Raw genomic sequence first — 21,650 nt, forward strand, 5'->3', positions numbered from 1 at the left:
CCTACCCTACAAAAATAAACCCAGGCTGTCTTTGCACTTAATCCGGTAAAATTCTCCCCAGCATCGCTTTCCCCGCGCCCAAAATTAATTGCCACCATCTGCTTGTGACAAGCGTGCCCGTCTCCTCCCTCGATTCTGGCCGAGCGTGATGCCGGCCGCCCCCTCCCATCCAGGTGACACCCGGCACCCAGGAGCCACCTTTCCTCTGCCCGGGACAACCCCAAATCACACCCCGCCTCTGGAAGACACCCAAATAACGTCCTCCTCCTCCTCCTCCTCCTCCTCTGGCCCAGCCTCACAGAGAACAGAAGAGTGATGGCACCATGGTCGGCCACAGAGACACGTGGAGGGCAGGGAGGGGAAGGCGGGGAAGAGGGGAGCTGGGGACGCGGCGGGGAGGGAAGGGGAGGGAGGGAGATCCACTCATACAGATGAAACTCCATGCAGGCCTGGCCTCCTACCCATCCCCTCCACGGAGCGATGGGGAGGGGGGCAGTGGGGCGAGCTGAAATGGCACCTTACCTTCGCTGCAGTCCTTCCCTCGAAAGCCCGTTTGGGAGCAGTCGCAGACGGCCTGGTCGTTGAGCACCGAGCAGATGCCCCCGTTGAGGCAGACGTCCTCCCTGGCGCACAGGCGGCTCTGCTCGTCGTCCAGCCGCACCTCCTGGCTCTCCACCGGCGACGCCTGCGTGTAGTTGACCCGGACGTCCGTTATCCAGCCCTTGAAGGGCTCCCGGTCCTTGACGGAGGAGAGCGTCAGCTTTAGCGTGGCCGACCGCAGCTCTGGCGGGAGCCCCCCTAGGAAGAGGCCGCTGAAGACAGTCATGTCCCGCCGCTTGGACTTCACCTCCACCCACTTGGCCTCGGCCTGGTCGATGATCAGCGTCGTGTTCTTGAAGTGGCGGCGGATGACGACGGCGTGCCAGAGGTTGTCGTTGACCGCCGTGTCGGAGAGCAGGGTGGCGGGCTCGGCACAGAAGATGGAGAAGCTGAGCTGCAGCCGCCCACCCTGGGTGAGGATGAGCTCCAGGAAGTCGCAGAAGCCCTCATCGTCAAAGTAGAGCACCAGCCCGCTGGAGCTGCGCGTCTTCATGTTGAAGCTCATCTCGCTCTCGCAGCAGGCGTTCCACTTGGGGAAGCGGGTCCACTGGCCCTCCGCCCCTGGGAACTCCAGCCCGCTGCCCAGCTCGGCCCAGCAGCCCAGCAGCAGGGCCAGCCAGAGCAGCAGGCAGCCCCCGTGCCGCACCAGCGCCGCCCCCATCCTGCGCGGCCTGGGGCGGGCGAGCGGGGCGGCAGGGCGGGCGGGGGGCGGCGCTGGGGCCCCGGCGGCAGACAGGGTAAAATCTTGCCGGGCACCGGCCGCGCTGGGAGGTTCAGACGCGCTCACCCCCGCCCCGGGTGCGGGGGTCGCTGCGAGGGACTCCCCGGGGCGGGGGGCTGTGGGTGCCCCGTGGGATGGGGTGGGGCGCCGGATGGGGTCGGAGGTCACCGGCGGGGACCCGCGGCAGGGGGAAGGCGCCGTTGGGTCTTTTCACTGGTCGGCCGGGGTTCCCAAAAGGTGTCCGGGGGCAGGTGAGTCAGCAGAAATTTTCCCCAAAGCCAACATTACCAAACCGGGAGAAAAACCAAGATCGGTGGCAAAACCCTCCTCCAAGCAGATCCAGCAGCTCAGCAAGCCTGTAGCAATATCCCAGCGCGTGCGCGCCTCTTTTTACATCCTCTCCGCCAGCTGTAGTTTCCCAGGAAGCCAATTACCGATCCCAGCGCTGCCTTCCCTGGGATGGATCCTCTTGTCAGATCACGGACTGTCTGCCATGGTGCTAGAGCAGCGTCAGCAGCCGACAGGACTCATCGCTCATGGTTTCCTGAGCTGCCTCAATCCCAATGGGGTTGAAACCCAGAAGCTGTCAAACAGCCGAGTGGCTACTTGACATGCAAAGCCTGACAGCTCCTCTTCTGTTTGCTTGCAAAAGGCCAAGGCTAAGATCCAGGGGGGTGATTTTCCTCTATTGTTTTTGTTTCTAATCTGCAAGGAATTGAAACAGAATAATAAGAAATGACGACTAATAACATGTTAAATCATAAAGTTGATCAATAGTGGACGTTCGTGATTAATTTTTCATTCCAACAGCTGTTCCACATTAGGAAAATGAACTGCTGCTGTAATTTTGGAGTTACTGAGAAATCATAGCAACTTGCAGGGCTAAACCTAAATCTTGATGTGTATGCTCATACTAGATTACATTTTTATGGCATAATCTATACATAAAGTACTTACCTTTCCAAAGCTTTCAAATATTTTAGTAGCATATTTTAGTATTACAAGGCCGACGTTAAAAAGAAAAGGTGGTGTTTATTCTGCAATTTGTTTTATTGCAATTTATTAACGGAAGTACCAGCACCGGTGAAGCTATAGGGTCCTATTAATTCAGACGATGCTACCAAGCCCAGTTCTAGTTCTTTCCAATACAGCTCAAAAACATAGAAAGTGGACTGAGCTCCCAGCAGGGACTGGCAGGCTTCACTGTACGTGGCACACCTACCGGTTTATTTTCATGGGGTGAGGAAGAATTGCAATGGTTTCTTAGCAGGCTTTTTGAAAATTTCAAACCGCATTTTTCTCTGCCACCCCATTTCTTTTGCTGCTGATATTCTCTGTTATGGCAGAGAAAATCCAATTCGAGCCAGCTCTGATGTTGACATTATTCACAATGCAGATCAGCTAATCCCAGGTGTTAGTCCTCAGAAATGGGCTGCGGTATTTTATGTATGTTTACTCAGCTGCCCTTATTTAAGAGGGCAACTCCTCATTTTAAAAATAATGTGTATGCCACAGTTCACTCTCTTCCTCTGAAGAGGTCTCTGCATTCAAAGCGTTTCAGCAGAGAGGCTCCCCTCGCTGTTTTTCTCCCCCAAGCTGCTATATGTTTTCTGGAAGGTGTGCATTAGCAGATCTCTCTCCTGATGGAGGAGAGGATCTCCGACACCTCCCTCACCCACCGCTTCCCCTTCGCCTCCCTCCCATTTCTCAGCCAGCAGCACTTAGGCAGGCAGAACATCATGTCCGGAGCCGCTGCCAAGCCCTTTGCTGGGCTGGGGCGGGGGGGGGGTGTGCCTGTGCGTGGGGAGGGGGGGCAGAGACGAGGCTGCCAGGGCAAAACCTGCTTTAAAACAGGCACACACCTCAGCTGCCTGCACCTGACACGTTCAGAGCTGCTAAGTCACCTCCTACTCTCTCTTTATATTTAATTTCATTCCTCCAAATGTCAACACGTTTATTTTTATTATTTGTCACAGGCGAGGTGGGCAAGAGCAGCAAGAGGGAGGCAGGGAGAACCCCCAAACTTCGCGGGCAGAGGCCAGCCGTGCCCAAGCAGCACCGGGCAGCAGAGAGCCCCCGGGTTTCCCCCCCTCCCCTCCCCGCAGGGGCCACCTCTCGCCCCGCCGCTGCCAGCCGAGGGATCTCCGGCAGCTCCCCTGCAAGGCGCGGTGCCCGGCAGGGCCCGTGCCGGCAGCCCCCCGGCCCTCCCCCGCTCCGCCGGACGCGGCCACCCCGCTCCTCGTCGGCGCCTTTGCGGGTGGGGGGGGGAGCTGCGGGCCGGGGCCACGCTCGCTTGCGGCACCGCGGCTCCGGCTTCAGCACCAGGAACAGCTCCGCCCTGCGCGGCCCGACGGGGCGGCGGCGGCGGTGGGGGCGGCCGGTCCCCGCGCCCGCCGGCGGCAGGAGCGGCCCCGCCGCTGCCGGCTGCGCCCGAGGGGGGGCCCGCCCGCCCCCTCTGCGCCCGCGGGGGGACGTGGGCTCCCACTCGTGCCCAGCCCCCCATGTGGGCACAACGGGTGGCCGCGGGGCCCCCGCTGCGGCGGAGGGGAAGGGGCGGGGAGGGAGCGGGGGGGGGTGCGTGGGGGGGGGGGCGGTGGTGTGAGACACGGCGTGCGCGCCCGGGGCGGGGGGGGACACGACACGACGTGAGAAATGACTTGGAGGAGTGCGTGTGTGTGGCGGGGAGGGTCCGGGGGGGCTGCACGTCGTTATGTGGGGAGAGGATGCGTGGGGTGCGTGTGTGCGTGTTCCCGAGGGTTCCCGGGGAGCTGGGGCTGGGCTGGTCACTGCGCGCCTCGGGGGGAAGCGGTGGGTGGGGAGGAAATGCGGGAGGTGCCGCGGGGCGGGGGGTGCGCGGGGGGGCCGCGCGGAGGGGCGCAAGGTACGCGGGGCGGGCGTCGCGGCTGCGCGAGCGCAGGACGCCGGCAGTCCTTGCGCGGGAGCGCACGGGGGGGGGGAAGGAGGGAAGGGGTCTGCCCCCGCTCTGCATGGGGCGCGGGGGGGAGCCGCGCAAGGACACGCGTGTGAGTGTGAGTGTGAGTGCGCGCCAGAGCGATCCCTACAGGTGTCCGCGGAGAAGCCGCCGAGCGGGGATCCCACCTCCGGAGCATCCCTGCCCGCTGCCTGCGGCGCCTGCCCTCCCCTCTCGCTCGCACAGGCACAGCGGCAGCAAGAGGGGGAAAGGGAAAGGAGAAGGAGCGAGAGAGAACAAAGACAGACAAAAAAACGAAGAAGAAAAAGGAAAAAAAGGCTGAGGGATGGAAAGACTGGAAAAGAAAGGAGAAAGCCCCAAGGAAAAAAAAAAAAACCCAAACAACACAACAACCCAAACAACTGCTTATTTATTACTGCTGGTATAATTCGCAGACTGTCAATAAACAGCACAGTCTTGTCTAGTCATTTCCAAAGCAGGGGGACACTTTCCTTCTCAGAAGAGGCCAATTTTTTAACATACAGATCTCAAATGGGCTCTCAAGTACCAGCCATCCCTCCCGGCAATGTGTATACACACGTATGTAGCGAGAAAGGCGCACAGACCCACAGAAACGGAGCGATCGCCCTCGGCAGTGGGTCACCGTGCGCCCCCCACCCCTCCACCAGCCCTTTTTTTCTGCCAAAATGATGATTTAGTCCCAGGTGCCGCGACTGAGCCTTTTCAAATTAGAAAGAGAGAGAGAGAGAGACACCCATAGGTCGATAAATCCTTAATAAATGCCAGGGCGGTTGGCATGCACAACCCTCGGCAGAATCCCGATTGTACAAAATGCCCGGCATTGTCTCGGGGTGCGGGGAAGACCGGCGAGTTCACAAATTACCGGATGAAAGGAAAGGATCTGAAAAACAACCTCGCTGCAGCCAAAGGGAGAAGCGCTCTATTTCAAAAGCAGACTTCAGAGCATCGTTAATCTTTGCCTTTCATTTCTAGGTAATTTCTAGAATCAAATTCTTCCCTAAGCGGCTGGAAGGATCGATTTTGCTGCCCTCCCAGCCTGCAGATGTATTTATTTTAACGTGCTTGCGCTATTATCCCGACCCCCTCAGGAAACGCGTGCCCTCAGCCGGCACCCCAACACTTGCGAGCACGTACCCGGGCGCCGGCTGCCCTCTTTTCTTCTGCCTCCCGACAGAAAACGTCCCACATTACCACGGCGCTTCCCGCACAAACCCCTCGCCTCCTCCTCCTCCTCCTCCTCCTCCTCCAGACCGCCGCCGGTAACGAACGGGAACACCGCGATGTTCATCCCCACCGCGGCCCCGGCTGCGCGGGGCAGCTCGCGCCGGGGAGAACGCGCAGGGGATGGATTTTATTCCCCAAGTCCCGCGGACCCCCCTCCCCTCCCCTCCTCCTCCTCCTCCTCCTCCTCCTCCTCCTCCCGCCTTCGCAAGGGATAACAAATCACCGCACCCAACCTTCAACTTCTGCCTCCGCTCCACCAGCTCCTCTCCCCGCCATCCACCTCCCCGCAACGCCGCACGCAAACCCACCAGCAGCCTCTCGCGCCTCCTCCGCCGCGGCAGAGCGGGGCTCGTCCTCCGCCGCGCTGCGCCGCTCCGCTCCGCTCCGCCCGCCCCGCGGACGCGCCTTACCTGCGCGGGGGCCCGCGGGCCGGGGGCAGGCGCGGCTGACCGGGGCTGCCTCTGCCGCTCAGCCGAGGGAGCGGGCGCTGCTGCGGGTGCGCGGCGGCGGCGGCGGCGGCGGCGGGCGGGGGCGGCCGCCGGGAGCGCGGGGGGCGGTGCCGCCGCGTGACGCCGCCGCGCCCGTCTGCCCGCCGGGGGCGGTGCCGCGCTCGCTGCAGCCCCCGCCCCGCCCCGCCCCGGCTCCGCCCCCCCCGGGCAGCGGGACGCGGGGCGGGGGCGCTCCGGGGGGGAGGGAGGCCGCGGCCGCGGGGACGGCGGCGGGCGGGAGCCGCTGCGGGCCGGGCGGGGCCGGGGCGGGGCGGGGGGAGCCCCGCAGCGGCGGCTGAGCGGGGCCGGGGGTGGGTGGGCGGGCAGGCGGCTGCCGTCCGCGGCTGCGGAGCTCGCACCTCTCCCGGGGGTGGGATGGGGAGGCACGGCGGGGGCCGGCGGGCCCCTCCGGCAGCGCCCCAGCCGAACCTCTTCTTTCTTTGCGTGGGTTTTTGTGCTCTTCGTTGGTTTTGGGGTTGGGGTTTTTTTTGCTGTTGGTGTTGCCGTGATTTTTTCCCCCAGAACCGAAGCCTGCGGGCTTCTGCACAGCCTGGGGGGAAACGGAGGTATAGGCCTGTGACCAGAGCACGCCCAAGGACTGGATCAACAACCAGAGGAGAAGTGTTTGGACAAGCCGGGCCGCTTGCGGGTGTAGCATTAAACCTGCCTGACTGTATGTTGCCTCCCAACGGTCGCAAACTATGAGAGAAATAGAAGGCTTCTTAAGGTTGTTGGGTTTAGCCGCGTGGAAAGTATTTGATCGTGCCAAACGTACTCCGTTTTCTCTATCGACTTTGTACTCGGTGGCCTACAGAAAGGTGATGAAGGGATTGTGAGTGATTTACATGGAGCCTTTGCCAAGGTCCTGGCAACTTTTGAAAATACAGGCTGATGTCTGTCACACTAAGAGTCACAAGAGCACTCTGGTATTGGGCATCTCAGCGTTTTTTGAGAATGGTCTATGCAACCATCCTTTTTGTTTCCCAGGGTGTGAATGTAGTGACTTACTTTTGAACTGAAGCTTCAGAAAGAAGTGTAAAAAAAAAAAACCAAACCCTTCTCCCACCGCAGTCCCAGAGGAGTTAGCCTGAAGATTTCCTTTCTTTTTTTAATGAAACAGGCTTCCTCACAGATGACAAGTTTGATGAGGTAACCAAGCAACATGTTAAGCAACAAGAATAAAAGCTTGCTAGATATGCAACATATCTTCAGTACTTACAGCATAATCAGACGTCCCTTTTGTTCAGCCAGATGATATCCATATCCCCTTATTTTCAAATAGAGTGAGAATTTCTCTCGACAATTCTAGTAACTTGACCCATGCAAACAGAGCAAGGAGCAAGTATCTCTTCTGCTATGAAAAGCATATAAATTGTACGCTGCGATATAGTAAGCGATACACATTTTTAAAGGAGCAAAATTGTAACCTGATAGTAGTGTCTCTGTGTATGTGTGTGTGTGTGTACACGTATAATGTAAAATATAGTATTTTCTAACTGTGGCCTTATTTTTATTGTGCTCATGGTGAACACATGGTAAAGCTACTTATGCTCTTAGATGGGGAATGTCAAAGCCAAAGGCCAATCCAGCCTGGATATGCTGGCACAGGCGGAGGATTCTTCCGCCTTCAAACTGAGGGATAGCTCAGTTAGTCCAGCAGTAGCCAGAGGATGTTCATGTTTCTCTAAACCTGTAGTAAGAAGCCTGCCGCAGTGAGAGGAGGGCTGGGAAAAGCCTACGTAGAAATAAAGCAATGAGACATGAAGTGAGCCAGGAGGATGCAGGGAGATTTAGGGAGAATACAATTTCCTTAATTTAATGGTGTTTTTTGGTTGAGTTTTAGAAGAATGTATTACTTTTGTCATTCTCGGCAATTGTTGCAGCATATGGTGTCATAGTCGATTCATTCTGAAGCAGCACACACACAAAAAAAAAAGAGGAAGAAAAAAAATACGATTTCCAAACCCGCTCTCTCTGTAGGTCTTTCAGCTTGACAAATATATGGAATACCTTGTAAGAAGCACGTGGCCTTGCAGAAACCTGACTTTCTTCTGCATAAATTAATGTTCTGTGTTATACCAAAATATTTATAGATTTTGAAAAGTAGAGATAAAAGCAGCAACGATATTCTTGGAAACAAACCAATCATATTTTCTGTCAGAGGGAATTCAGTACATTATCCAACTTGCAAGTCTAAGACCTTTTGGAGGGATGTATATTGTCAGAACAAAGCGCCTTTGAGTCATTAGAAAGTACATATGTGAAATTGTCCAACAATTGTTGTAATTTTAAATAAGAGATTTGTTGGCACGCTGAAGTGAACGCTGGAGCTGTCTCCGAGGCACACACGTGCAATTGGCCTGGCTGTCAGAGCTAATAAAAAAGGAAGTAACCAGCCCAGGAGGTGCAGAAGAAATAAGAATGATTCTGCTAAGAAAAAAACCCCACAATTAAAATCAAACTAAAGGTGCTTCCAGAGAACCCCGGTTATCTGGGCAGGCGTGAGAAAGAGATGAGAAGGGAGAAAAGTTATTTCTGGGACAGAGACAGCAGGAATTGTTTTAAAGATTTGAAAGAGAGAAAACCTCTTTCTTTGCTGAAGTGGTCCAGGGTAATGTTCAATAACAGGGGGGGATAGATTTTTAGGGTATGTCAACGCTCTGTTGTGGTTATAATCACTGCACGTATGCCTGACATCTTTCCCTTCTTCAGAGCTATCATCAGTCATCCTTCTGTACCCAACCAAAGCTTTGGGAAGAGCTTCAGACCGCCAGAAAACTGACCCTTTGCGTGTTTGAGTACAAGGTTTTTTAGAGGACAGGCAGTAACTTTTTCGTGAACAATTCAGTAATGCCTTTTGAACTTGGTCCAGAGTGACGAACAGACAGGACGACACAGATGTACAGCAGAACTAACGGACCGGTATGCAACTGTCTGTGTCTGCATACAGCCAGTGAGGTTTAAAGACATATGGAGGAAGAAAGGTATAATTTCTGCCTGTTAATTGCCATATTACTGGGCAGTCTCAGTTGTGGGTGAAGAAAGTATGGGTAAATCTAAAGTAAGAAGAAATTAAAAGATACCCGTCTTGGAAGAAAGATGGCATGTTACATAGGTCCTCACTTGCTCAGTTCAAACTAATTGAAGAAAACTTTGAAGTACTTGAAGATCTTGAAGTAGAAGAGAGACAAAACTGCATGGTTCAACAAAATGAATTGCAACAAATAATCAAATACAGTACTGGAGGTACTTGACTGAGACATATGTTCGAATTCAGAAAACAGAACTGAGAGGCAACTAACTATGTGTGATAGTTTCTCTAGATAATGCATTTTTGGGGCTAGCTTATACCTAACTTTGGAGGATTAAGGTGATAAAAACTCACTTAAACCCATTTCTGAATGGATAAATAATAAAGGAGCATACTTACGAGGATTTAAAATATTTATTTACCTTATACCCAGTTCTGGCATTTAATGATATTTCCAAGTCTTCTGCTATTTCAGAAGGTATCAGCTGTGTTTAGTGATACAAGATTCGACTCATGAAGGGAGGATTGGAGACTCATGTAGTTATAGGTGGCTTTTGGGCTCCAAAAGTAGGTTGGTCCAAAGAAAGCAAACATGATCACAAAACGCATAGGCCTATCTGAGGATCAGAAGATATTTGTGGACTCTTGGTAAGTTCAAAATCTCAGCAGACCACAAACCATTTCAAGGCTTACACATGTTTTTCCTTGGACATAACCACTTCCTTGTATTTACTGTAATATTGAAAACTTAACATGAAACATGTTCAAGAGAATTTAACAGTAGTATCTTGCTGAAGATCCCCATTTGATCCCCAAGATTAAAATCTTGGGGTGATTCAGAGATTAATGTAGATGATGCCATTTTTCTGGCTTGGTAGCTTCATTGCAGGGAATTGCTTAAAACACTAGGAAAACCAGACCTGTTTAATAGATCAAAGTGTAAATATAGATGGTATCTACATGCATGAAACATGTGTGAGACATTGAATTAAAAGTTTTATTACTTATCAGGAGTTGCATATCCAACCTGTGGGGTTTTTTCATTAAATGAGAGGAAAACTTGATGAGTGTGAAGATAATCGTATTCCTACAACATAATCATCGTAGAGGAAAATGTAGCGTGAAGAATACAGGAGCTACCAAGACCTCAAAATCCTTAAAGTGCATTTAAAAAGATATCATGAGTGGCAAAACCCTATAGTTTGATGGTTCTAAGTCTCAGACCTGAAGATATAGTACACTTTCACACGTACCAGTTCTAACTCCTGTTGTGCATGAGGCTTGACTGATGGGCACAGCGGTATGCATCGCCAGGAGAAATCTATAATGAAAGACCCCGTATTAGCTCTTCTGAGCGTACAGAAACTCATTCATCAGCTAGCCCTGTTGATGGATCTTCATTGGGTTTCAGAAGGGATTATGATATGACACAAGTAGCAATGGTTTTCCCACTGAAGCTCCATGAAGAAAGTCTCAATCCGTATGTTTGGATTTGACAGCCTGTATCAGGCAATTGGGCAAAGCATGGTAAAACAGAGAACTGTTAAATCAACCGGCTTCCAAAGCACGTTTGATTTGGTATTAACTCTGTTAATAAGAAGGTTGTTGTAGAATTTTCTTTGTAGAAGAGTTTGGTAGGATTGATACGAACATCAATACTGTCATTTTTTTTAAATTGTAAAACTGTCGTATTAATAATCTTACTGATTTCAAAAGAAGCCCCTATGTTCGTATCTCAAAAAAGTCATTATTTTCTGTGAATCTTTATGTGGTAACATGCCATAGCATATATCAAATATTTATGCATGCAGCGGATACATCTCAAGGCCATCCTTGCAGATTTGAGTTTAGGAATAATACACGTACATACTGTGCAACTAAATGCCCTTGATTGCAAAAACATAAGGAACTAAATCGATTTGGAATGGCTAAGTCGTCTTTAGTTCCAATGTTTCCTTTTTAAGGTCTTAAACCAGTTTTTAAACAGCAAAGTGTAGGCAATCCTTTAGATAAGAAGAATTGAAGAGAACAGCAGACTGTTGTATGTTGCCATTGAGTGGACAACAGTCACCAAAAGAACTTGGAAGCGGATCTCATACCATAACCACCTGTGGAATCACTTGCTTGAATGAAATGTGTAAGAAATCCCACCGTAAGCAGATGTGGGATTGATATTTTGTTGCAATCCCCAAGACAGATTATTTTAAACCCTGAAGTATTTTGCTTAATATTTCTCTCAGAACTTTTAACAGTTTTTTATAAATGTTGCTCAGATAATTTCCTGTAATCCTTTTAAAAGATCACTAAATTCCTACTCATATAGAATTGATGTAATTTAGATGGAATGTATATGAATGCCACTTTGTGTGTCATTTGTATAAATTCCATTAAATCCATTCATCATCAGTCATCACCTTCCTCATCCTCTGTGCTAGGATGACAATGCTGCCTAGATATATCGGTGTGTTCAGGACCCCTATGTGGTAGGAGAGCTTCTGGGTAGTCTCTGTCGTGTGTGGCTCTGAGTTAACAAGAAGCTCTTTTCCAAAGACCTCGCAAATTGAAACCCAATGTATAGCAAGTCTGCAAGGCGGGCAGCACAACAGGATATTCTACTGTAATTTATCTGTGTGCCCAAATCATAGATGTAGTATGCAAATTAGTAGAAGCAATCAAAGAAATTGCATCTTGCACAGCTGCAGGGTTGGGTCTTACGCGGGAACTTCCCTCGAAGGTGCTGAGTGCCCTCAGCTCCCACTAACTGCTAATGCGGGCTGAGGGTACTAGGAAGAACTTGTCCCATTTTGAATCAAGCCCTTTGACAGCTTCAAGAAAATCTCTGATTATAATAATTTGTTTTATAATGTGTCACTCTACACTTATGAAAAATGAGTATACTTGCTATAATTCAAGTATTCTACAGATACTTAGCTGTACTAAAAGTGTGCTAAGTATACTAAAAATATGTTACTTTTCATAAGGGTATAATTTCCTAGTAATCAGAAGATATACTCTGATTCAAAAATTGCTGTGATTGTTAATGTTGGTGAGAATTACTAAGGCATCAAAGCAGAGGAATATTTGTGGTATGAAGGTGCAGATAGGTAGTCGAGATCGTTGGTGTTTAAGCCATAAATAATGCATCCGCTGAAGAGATTCACTAAGGGAATACTGCAGTGTGCCAGTCGGCTAGTATTTTTACACTTCGGGGCAGCTTTGTTGTTGGGTTGCCTAGTTCAAAAAACCTTTCACTAAGGGAAGTGAGAGCTGCCCTTTCCAGAAATCACAGTATTTATTACTATTCGTTTAAAAGCTTCATTCAATTTACTTCTGTTTAGTCCCCACAATCTGTCTTGAGAGTCCTTAGTGTTATTGTGACTTCTTAATAGTTCAGGTGTTTGTAACACAGTGCAGAAGAAAGTACGAGAGGAGGCAAGTAGGAGTAAGACAAGGGCCTGAGTGAAAGCCAGGTTGGAAGGCTGGGGATGCAATCACCGTACATGAAGTGATAAGAAAAAAGCAAGCGACCAAAAGTTAAAAAAGCAAGAGTTGTTGTTGGAAAGGAAGAAGAGGGCAAAGGAAGGGTGATGAGCAAGAAACAAACAAAAATAATTAAAAGGCAAGTAGGAACGAGGTACAAGGAAACAAATCAAAATTGCTTGAGGGTGGAGCATTTTGGCTGGGGTCAAAAGAGAATTAACGAAGTGTAGGACAAATCGTAAATACTTGGGCATCTTATGAGTTTACGCTAGCCCTAAGGAGCAAAGAAGACAGAAAGTTGACTACTCAGGCTGCATGGTGGGGACAGAAGCAAACCCTGGCGAAAACCAGAAACATTTGCGTTCTGTTGGATTATGATCATGCCAAGATCAGAAACACTGTGAGAGTAGATTGGAGCTGTTGGGAGAAGTCTCTGTGGCTGCTGACAGCATCTTCTCCTGTGCCTGGTTGACACAGGCGGTCTGTGGCACAGCAGGATTTTTTGTGGCTGATCCCATGGTGCAAATTTGATGGGACAAAGGGTAAACTTTCCACTGCTATAAATTAATGCTGTTCTTGTGGTCTTGTTGGAGGGGAAAAGTAGCAAAAGATTTGATAATAATATTAATTCCCTTCTGTTCAGCACCAAACCTACTCACTTTAAACTAGGCAGGCAACGCTATATATTGCTTTTCTTACACAATGCTAATGATGTTTCTGGTCTGACCTTCCAGGCAACTAGTGTTGAACATGTTAATGCATTTGCCATAAAGAAAGTCTTAGCAACATTCAAACACTTTGTCTCTAGCTCCACAGTTCTTTCTAGTGCCACCTGCAAACGCCAAAAAATGCCAGAATACAGGACAGGCTGTTCTCTCAGCCTAGGAAACTACTCCTTCTATGCAATATAAATATTCAAACTTTTCTGGAGGATCTGGAAGGTTTGTGACTCTTTCTGAGAAATATGCTTCTCTGATGTCAGGATGTAAATTGCATTTGTGTTTTTAATACTGCCAAATTAGTGATTGCTTCATGTAATCTTTGATCCATAGTCTATTTTTCCTGTTGCTCTTTCAACTGTTTGCCTTCCTCTGCTGTGTTCAATAGTTATTTTTTACTCTTGCTCTTTCGCTGTGATTCTTTCCAGCCATTTTGTGACCACAGCCTTTGCCGACTACTGCTTTTGATTTAGCTGTACGTTTGTACAACAATACCATAGCTACCAGAGCAGTAGGAAAAACAGAGATTTCACAGAGACTTACATCGTGGCAGGAGAAAAGGTCAAGATACTGCATATTTTTAACAACAGACTCAAGTTCTCTCTCATGTATTTGGTAAACTCTTGTTTTGCTGGATGAAAAATTTTATCATTCTGTAGCCAGGTACCCCAAACTGAACAACCCACAATAATCTGAAGAGGGTTTAAAAGATCCAGATTGAACTGAGAGTGCTAATTAGTAGCTATTCTCTACTGTCATGGGTGTGATGTGCTGTTTCAGTGATATGTATTCATGTTTTCTCCATATTATTTTACATTGCATTCCTTCTACATCCTCTCAGCAAGAAGCTTCTTTGGCTGTAGTGACCATTGGAAAGGTGTCTTCATCTGCTGATTATGTTTATTTCAAGTTATTTCAACATATTGACAAATGATAAAAAGATGAAGTAATAAATAATATCGTGCTTTTATTTTAAAGGCTGGATCACATTCATTTGTTGCTAAAGCAAACTGGAAGCTAGAAATTACTCCACAACGTGCCTACAAGATATTGTTTAGCTTGAGTTCTGTATTTATCAGATAAGCTTATAGCAATGTCTTCCAAGTGGATAGATCATTAGTAATTGCCAATTTTAAAGTATTGCTGGGTCAGAAAAAATAGTTCTGGTCCTGCAGACAGTGAAATTACCATGGTTATGTTGGTTATAGACAAAAGACCTGGGCTAGTATACCTCAAGGCTTTGATCCTATAATTTAGCTAACGCAGGACTCCAGTAGGGCTTCCCTCCTGGTTCTGAGAGCTTATATTGATTCTTAGGCGTTCAATGACTTCATGCTACAGGCAGAGAAACACACAGATTTTCCTGATGTTTGCAGGTTTCAGGATGTTAAAATTATGCAAATTGAGCACAGTTTGCCCAAAAAGCAAATTAGCATTGTGCACCTGTAGCAAGCATAATACGTGTATTTCAAGGAAAGTATGAACATTCAGCACATTTTTACCTCATTAGCACTCCAGGAGTAACAGTGACTTAATCCTTTGCTGTTGCAAGCTCTGTAGCTGCGACCCATAGACGTTTTACAGTTGTCCGTAAAACATTTTTCTCAAAACCAAACATAAACATTATGAAAAGTATTGAGAAGCCAGGTTAATGATTCATTCCTTTATAGAGTGATTTACTCTGCTCGGGGTGTAAAACCTTTGGCATCCTAATTCTGTGGGGCATAAAAAGAAATGCCACTCCCAGAACTGGGCTGCCTGGCTTTCTAATACTTCAGATTTGGAAGCAGATAGATACTTGCTATTCGGGATGCAGAAATAATAGAACACCTGTTCGGACCGTATGAGGCTGCATTTTGGAGAGGAAGGCTAAGACGAAAAAGGCCTGGGAAAAGCATGATCCAAACCCTGTGGAAGTAAATAGACTTCACTGTGACATGGTGCAGAATGAAGGGAGGGAATGTAAAATCCCATCTGTTTTTGTGGTTCTCTTGGTTTACGACAGATGTGTTGTTGGATGGAGAAAGTAATATTCAAGTCTCCACAAAGTGATAATCACTGATATGAAGAATAAAAAGCAGTAGGTTATCATTGTGTTTTGCCTCAAATGCCAATTTTTTCTTACATAGTTCAATTAAAGAAGATCAAAGATTTTCGCAGAATCACAGAATCACACAGAATCACAGAATCATTAAGGTTGGAAAAGACCTGTAAGATCATCAAGCCCAACCATCACCCAACCCCACCATGCCCATTAAACAATGTCCCACAATGCCACGTCCACACGTTCCTTGAACACCTCCAGTGATGGTGACTCCACCACTTCCCTGGGCAGCTTATTCCAGTGTCTCACCACTCTCTCAGTAAAGAAATTTCTCTTAATATCCAGCCTGAACCTCCCCTGGCGCAACTTGAGGCCGTTTCCTCTTGTCCTGTCACTCATCACTTGGGAGAAGAGGCCAACACCCAAGAAGAGGCCAACACCCCATTTTGCAGTGATCTTGTTAAGTTCCCTGTTACGCTTTGGAAGAGCCTTGTTCTGAAAGCTTTCTTGTAATTGCCCTTGAACTCACCTATTATATGAGTAATAAACCTTCAAGACAGCTTAGTTTTTGTTTCCTGTTAACCGAATCACTAAAAATGTTCACCTGTAATTAAGAATGCCTGGTTTTCCCTGAGTTCTCCCCCTCCTGTTCTTTCCCAGGTTTAATTTTGCTTGTTTACTATTTTGTATAGATTTTAGGTATTTTAGGATTTTAATGAGTTGTTTTATACAGTAACTTTTATACAGTATGCTTTGCTGAACATTCATCTAAGTCCACAAGTGTCCCTGTATATGCTATAGGTACTTCTAAGTAACATCTGAACTTTTCTTTCTTTCGAATATTCACATATCTGTTGTTAAAACATTTTGAAATTCAAATACAGACATACTATAGGATATAACCACATTAAGCACATCAACTGAGCGTAACATGGAGCTGTGTTAACAATTTTCTCCCTTATTGATGAACTGTTAACTATCAACTTACATTACAAGCCTGAGAGCAGTTATGAACACACAGCTGAAGGTACCATCTCAATCTGCTGTTCAGGAAAGCTAGCAATTTTTTGGGGATGTATAGATTATTTAATGGAGAGCAATACTAGGAAACAAGACCAACATTATAATACTATATGACCTCACCTAAAAGGTTTGCTGAAGTGTTTGTCCACCCATCTCAAAAAGAATATTGTCAGATTTCAGGACAGGTTCAGGAACAGGAGAGGAGAATCGCTGGCAATGCTGGGACATCATAGGATGTCTCATAAAATACTGAAAAGACTGAAGTTTCCTTTATGAAGAAGAGTCATATGAATGAACACCTAAAAAACAAACAAATGAGCAAAAAACGCCCCCCGCCAACAAACCTCGAACCTACAGAATAGCCTAAAAGAGAATAGATTGGGAGTTATTGTTTCTTGTCATAATGAGGAAGACGTTCTGTGAAACTGAAAGGAAGCTGATTCAAATCTGCGTGGGAAAATTCTTTTTCACACAGTGTATAATTAAACCACGAAATGCATTTGTACAGGTTGCTATTGAGGCCAAAGACTAAGCAAAATTCCAAATAGGCTTGAATATTCATAGAATGATGAAGAAATTGCAAAATGTTGATAATGTTGGCTGCCAACACATTTTCGAGGATTGGTTAACTTCAAGATGCAACCAAATCCTTAGCAGTTTTATTGGGGTGATTATCTGCCATAGTTGTAGTATTATGCAATTCTTCATCTGAAACATCTCAACCTGACCATTGGGAGAGACAGCCTGCCAAAATAAAAGGACCTTGATTCTGTTCCAGTGGGGAACCGAGAAGAGCTTTTCCATCCAAAACAGGACTTGTGTGCATCTTCTACTTCCTTCAATGGGTTTTCTTCCTTCCCAGTGTAGTTGTTATGTTGCTGCACCATTTTGTAGATAGATGTACATCTGTTCTGCTCATGCAAGAGTTAGCCAGCTGTGTGCCAGCTGTTAGCATAGCGCTATGTCTGAGCTAATGAGCCTTGCTGAGGTTTTTTTTCCTCCATAAATGTTCCGAGGGCTCTTAATCAGCAGCAGATTCTCCACTGAGTGATGTATGACATTGTTTTCTGTGCTCTCTCATTCTTGTGTAGCTGTACTGTAGCCTGTCTGCGGACATTTAGTGACCTGTTCAGTAAACAAGTATAGCCTATTTAAATTTATAAAGTGTCCATAAGCAGATGTGGATTTGAACATGATATATTCATCATTTTATTCATGAAATCAGGTGTCTGCAAACAGAATAGCATGTTCATTACTTGCCATTTTTTTCAAACCTGTGTGATTTTTTTTATTACTGAAGCTGGTCACATGAATATTTTCACAAACAAAAAGAATAGGTTTGAGTGTTACTGTGAAGCAAGCGAAAGGGGTTGTGAACATCAATAAAACTGAATTCAGGACTGATGTTTGAAAAATATGTATTCATAGTTGCAGATATTGCCTGCAGTGTTCATCCTGCTCTGCTCATAGCAAACAACAGACTTAGGGATTTGGGGGAAACACTTTTCTGATGTAGCATGTTTTTTACTGACATAATTAGGAACAGGCAGCTACTGTTTGTAGTAACAGAGCTTAAAGATTATTAATACGTCCATTTATCACTCATTAGTACATTGTCAAAGACAGGATTATATCTTGGTCCTATGTGCACTCGCAGAGAAACCCCTGCCAACTCTTCTAGCTGCTGCCAGGAAGCCAGTGAACAGAAAATGTTTTGGCTTTTTTTAGAGGCATGGAAAAATAATAAGCGTTATCTTTAAAAGTCCTTAAGAACAGGAACTGAAATTATGACCCCAGGCAATAAAAGGCCTGTGCACACGTGTCAAAACTGTGGTCAGGGAGTCTCAATGTCCCTCCCAAGAGAACCGTGAATTTCGTCCGTCCTCTCTTCACTGTGTCCTCGTGTTGTTCAGGAAAGGCTTGCTGGAAGTTGAGTAGTTAACGTAAATAACTTTTACTGGAGAGCTCTTTGGCGTTAAGGTATTGAACCTCTCCTAGCACAGGACATACCTACAGCACGCTGAAGAGCGTGATCCAAAGGTCTCTGAGCGTTCAGGGGCATTTCCATTGCCTTACAGTGGTCAGTGAAGACATGACATGTTCTCTTGAACAGTTTTGCGACCTTGGGTTTGGTTATGTCTTCTTTCATTTTGCTCATAAAATTGTTCTCAATGCATTGCCATCATTAAGGCATATAAGAATTTAATAGTACAGCACCAGTAACGGAGTAAATCAGTCTAATAAATATTCCTTATGGCGTAAATTACATCACATAGTGTGGGTCCCCTGGGAATGTAAGTGAAGCTGTGACAAGGAATTTCTGTTGCATAAATGCTTGTGTTTCCCCATTTACTCAGTTTGAGTAATGGCTGTGTTACATAGTACCCTTCATAGTATATGCTGATTGCGGTGTGAATACAAATGCTCATTGTAGGGGGCCAAAATATTTTCCTTTGGCACATTTTATTGAAATAGGTGAGCAAAACTTTAAAGCCGGGATTAGTGGTAGGACTTTAGGACAATTACTTAGTGTGATGCATAGGTTAATGGCAGTTATATGGTCACTTCCTTGCACATCACATTGAATTATTATCCTTTTTCGTTTCTGGAAACATAATTAGTCTGTGATGGATGGAAGGCTAAATTCAGCACTTGGGGTCAAGCCACACCTTATAATAGAATAGCTGCAGATACTTTCTGCATTTTGAAAGATTAATTTGCATCCAGTCTATATCAAATTTTTCTAGCCTTTCAGGCCATGTAAACTTAGAAAGCCGTAGACCCTCCTCATAAGAGAAAACTGATAATACTCTGCAGTCTCCTCCTGCCCCTTTCACCCACCTACTGTGCAACTGAGAGTTGTGGGGTAATCCAGGATGGAAGTTATGTCCCTTCTATTTTTTATTAAATACTGCTTTCTGTTTTTTGGACCTTGACGTTGAACTGGCGGTAATCAATGTATCTCTTGAGTAGAGCTAAGAGAATAATGAAAATGAATGTTCTCTAGTGTTTGTTTGAACGCGATTTGACAATGTACTTCACTAATAGTTACATGTGAAGTTGACTGAAAAATTGCAAATAAAATATGCTGGAAACATGCTGTTTTGTTGAATTTGAAAAATTGTGGAAATCTGTTGAATCCTAGAAAGCTTTTAGGTGAAAATAGATTGTTTCATTGTAAAGTCTCTGATTATCTGTGACCCAACTGAGAAGGAACTTTAAAAGCTGATGTTTTGATTGTGAATATGACATTTTAACACAGATATGCTTTATGAAAACATTAAAAGTATTCAGTTTTGCTTCCGTGCAAAATGGAAACAAATACGGAACACTTTGGAGTTTCTGTGAAATGTGAAATGTCGGCTTTCTTTGTATTCTCTTTCATACTCTCAATATTTTTCAGGGCATGTTTTCATCAGGATGTTCACGTAACATGAAATTCTTCACCGTTCAGAGAGTTAAAAAGAAGAGTTATGCAATATTTAAGCCTTATTTAAGACTGTGAAATAGGGAGGAGGTGAAAGATACACATTGTATAGGCTGAGTGTTATGCCTAGGCATAAAGATTAATTCTATCTAAGAAAAGTGCTGGGTATTTATTTCCAGAAAAAAAATGCACTGTCAGAAATTTTAGCCCTGATTTATTTTAAACATAGAATTTGTCTGCTTAAATTGAGAACCTGGGCTCTCTGTACATCTAATGAAGAAAGATAAGCTTACTCAGGAGAGACTGAGAGCAATCCACATGTGCCTCTGCCATGGTGGCAGTTTGGCCATCTCCCCAGAGCTGACCTGTCACATACCACCAACAGCGTGCGCTGCAAATACAGAGCACTTCAGACAATAGCGGTTGGACCGGTTTCTGTAGACTGATATATTTTCATACTGATGATTCATAAGAATGAATATGAGTATCAGTTGAAGTCTTACCTTCTCGCCAAATAGATCAGTTGAGGTGAATGTTTTTGTCCATCTCTACACAGAAATTAAAAATAATTAGAGAAGGAGTGTCAAACTGTTTCTAAGAAAACAAAACCCTATTTTAAGACTACACCTGCATCTGGGCGTGCATCCAACAGGTATTTTTAATATCTGAAGATTTTTTCCACTGCAACGTATATAGCATATGAATGAACTCTACTGGCTTTGATGAATTTAGATTTTTTTGTTTTGCTGTAATTTAAACTGTGGACTCTTACCTTGCTACTGTATCCACATTAAGAGAGAACACTTTCAGTACATTATCATCTTTAGAGATTTTACATAGGAACTCTGCAGACCAGCAAGCAATCCACTTATACAAAAAATTTTTATTTAATCATTTTAACCAAAGTGATTTCTTTATAGGATAAGATTTTTTTGTTCATAAATTCCTGGAGTGCAGTTTAGAAGATCACAGCTACTTCAAGGAAAAATTGAAGAACATGCAAATCTTTTTTTATTAGCAAAATTTAAAAGCACATGTAAATGTGCTCCACTAAATAGATAATACTCCCTTTTTATCAGTGTTAGGGAGCCCTGGGACTGGTAAGGGCTGGCAGTGTCCTCAGGGTCCTGGCAATTTGCGTACATTATTTGTATTTTAAAAGCCAGCATTGCTCATTTTTGCCAAGGAGTTCTGAGGAATTTGTATGTTGGCTTCTATTCTTAGGTGATTTCTTTCCCTAATCAAACCAAACAAACCAACTAATAACAGTCAGTAGAACATCTGGGAAAAAAAGTGGAACGACTCTATAGGTAAGTATACGTTATGCCCAAATGAACACTCAAATGAGTGTGCATATTTAAAGAAAACCCTTGTCATGAAGACGGACATGACATTTACATAATGATTCTACTGCTGCTGCATGACTTACTATATAGATCTTTAATTCTAAGTGAAATTCAGTGCATCACAAATACACAGAATATCCGAAGTCTTTATGTTTTCATGGCTACCCCCCCCCTTCACATTTATTTATATAATTTTATTTTACCCTCATAGATAGATGTTGATAACCGTCCAGCTCCCTGGATACTTACGGACAGTTTTGAAGTATTGGGTAGCTTTGTTTCCCAGTTTTTGTATCACTTCAAGCTATCCATAGTCTAAGTCAATCACTATTAAAATCCCCTGAACCATACATAAATTTCTTTCTCCAGTTTCAGCTCCTTTTTTCCTTCTTCGTTTTGCATATTGCATAAGAATTTCTAATACAGGAAACAGATAAATGGGTTATAATCCTAATAAATTCTCTTCGGGAAAGATTACATTTCTGCACACTCACCACAGAATTTGCAAGGCTGTGCTACCGGTACCAGGGCAGGCAGGTCATGGCTGCTTTCCAATACTGAAGTTATTCAGGTGTCCTCTGCTTTCCCACATTT

General features: G+C 45.9%; 1 protein-coding gene across 22 annotated transcripts in view; it reads right to left on the minus strand.

Annotated features, from left to right (window-relative positions):
- Positions 1 to 1,261, minus strand: part of NRXN1 (neurexin 1) — a 740,438-nt gene extending 739,177 nt beyond the window's left edge. For 18 of the 22 annotated variants that reach the window (XM_059835686.1, XM_059835685.1, XM_059835683.1 and 15 more), the window contains exon 1: positions 523 to 1,261. In XM_059835686.1, the coding sequence (XP_059691669.1) occupies positions 523 to 1,261 (739 nt within the window). Of the gene's footprint in view, positions 1 to 517 lie in introns of all 22 variants that reach the window. The other 4 variants (XM_059835668.1, XM_059835678.1, XM_059835666.1 and 1 more) reach the window with 1 other exon arrangement.
- Positions 1,262 to 21,650: the final 20,389 nt, after the last annotated feature.

Source organism: Gavia stellata, chromosome 2, assembly GCF_030936135.1.
Source record: "Gavia stellata isolate bGavSte3 chromosome 2, bGavSte3.hap2, whole genome shotgun sequence".
NCBI lineage: Eukaryota > Metazoa > Chordata > Aves > Gaviiformes > Gaviidae > Gavia > Gavia stellata.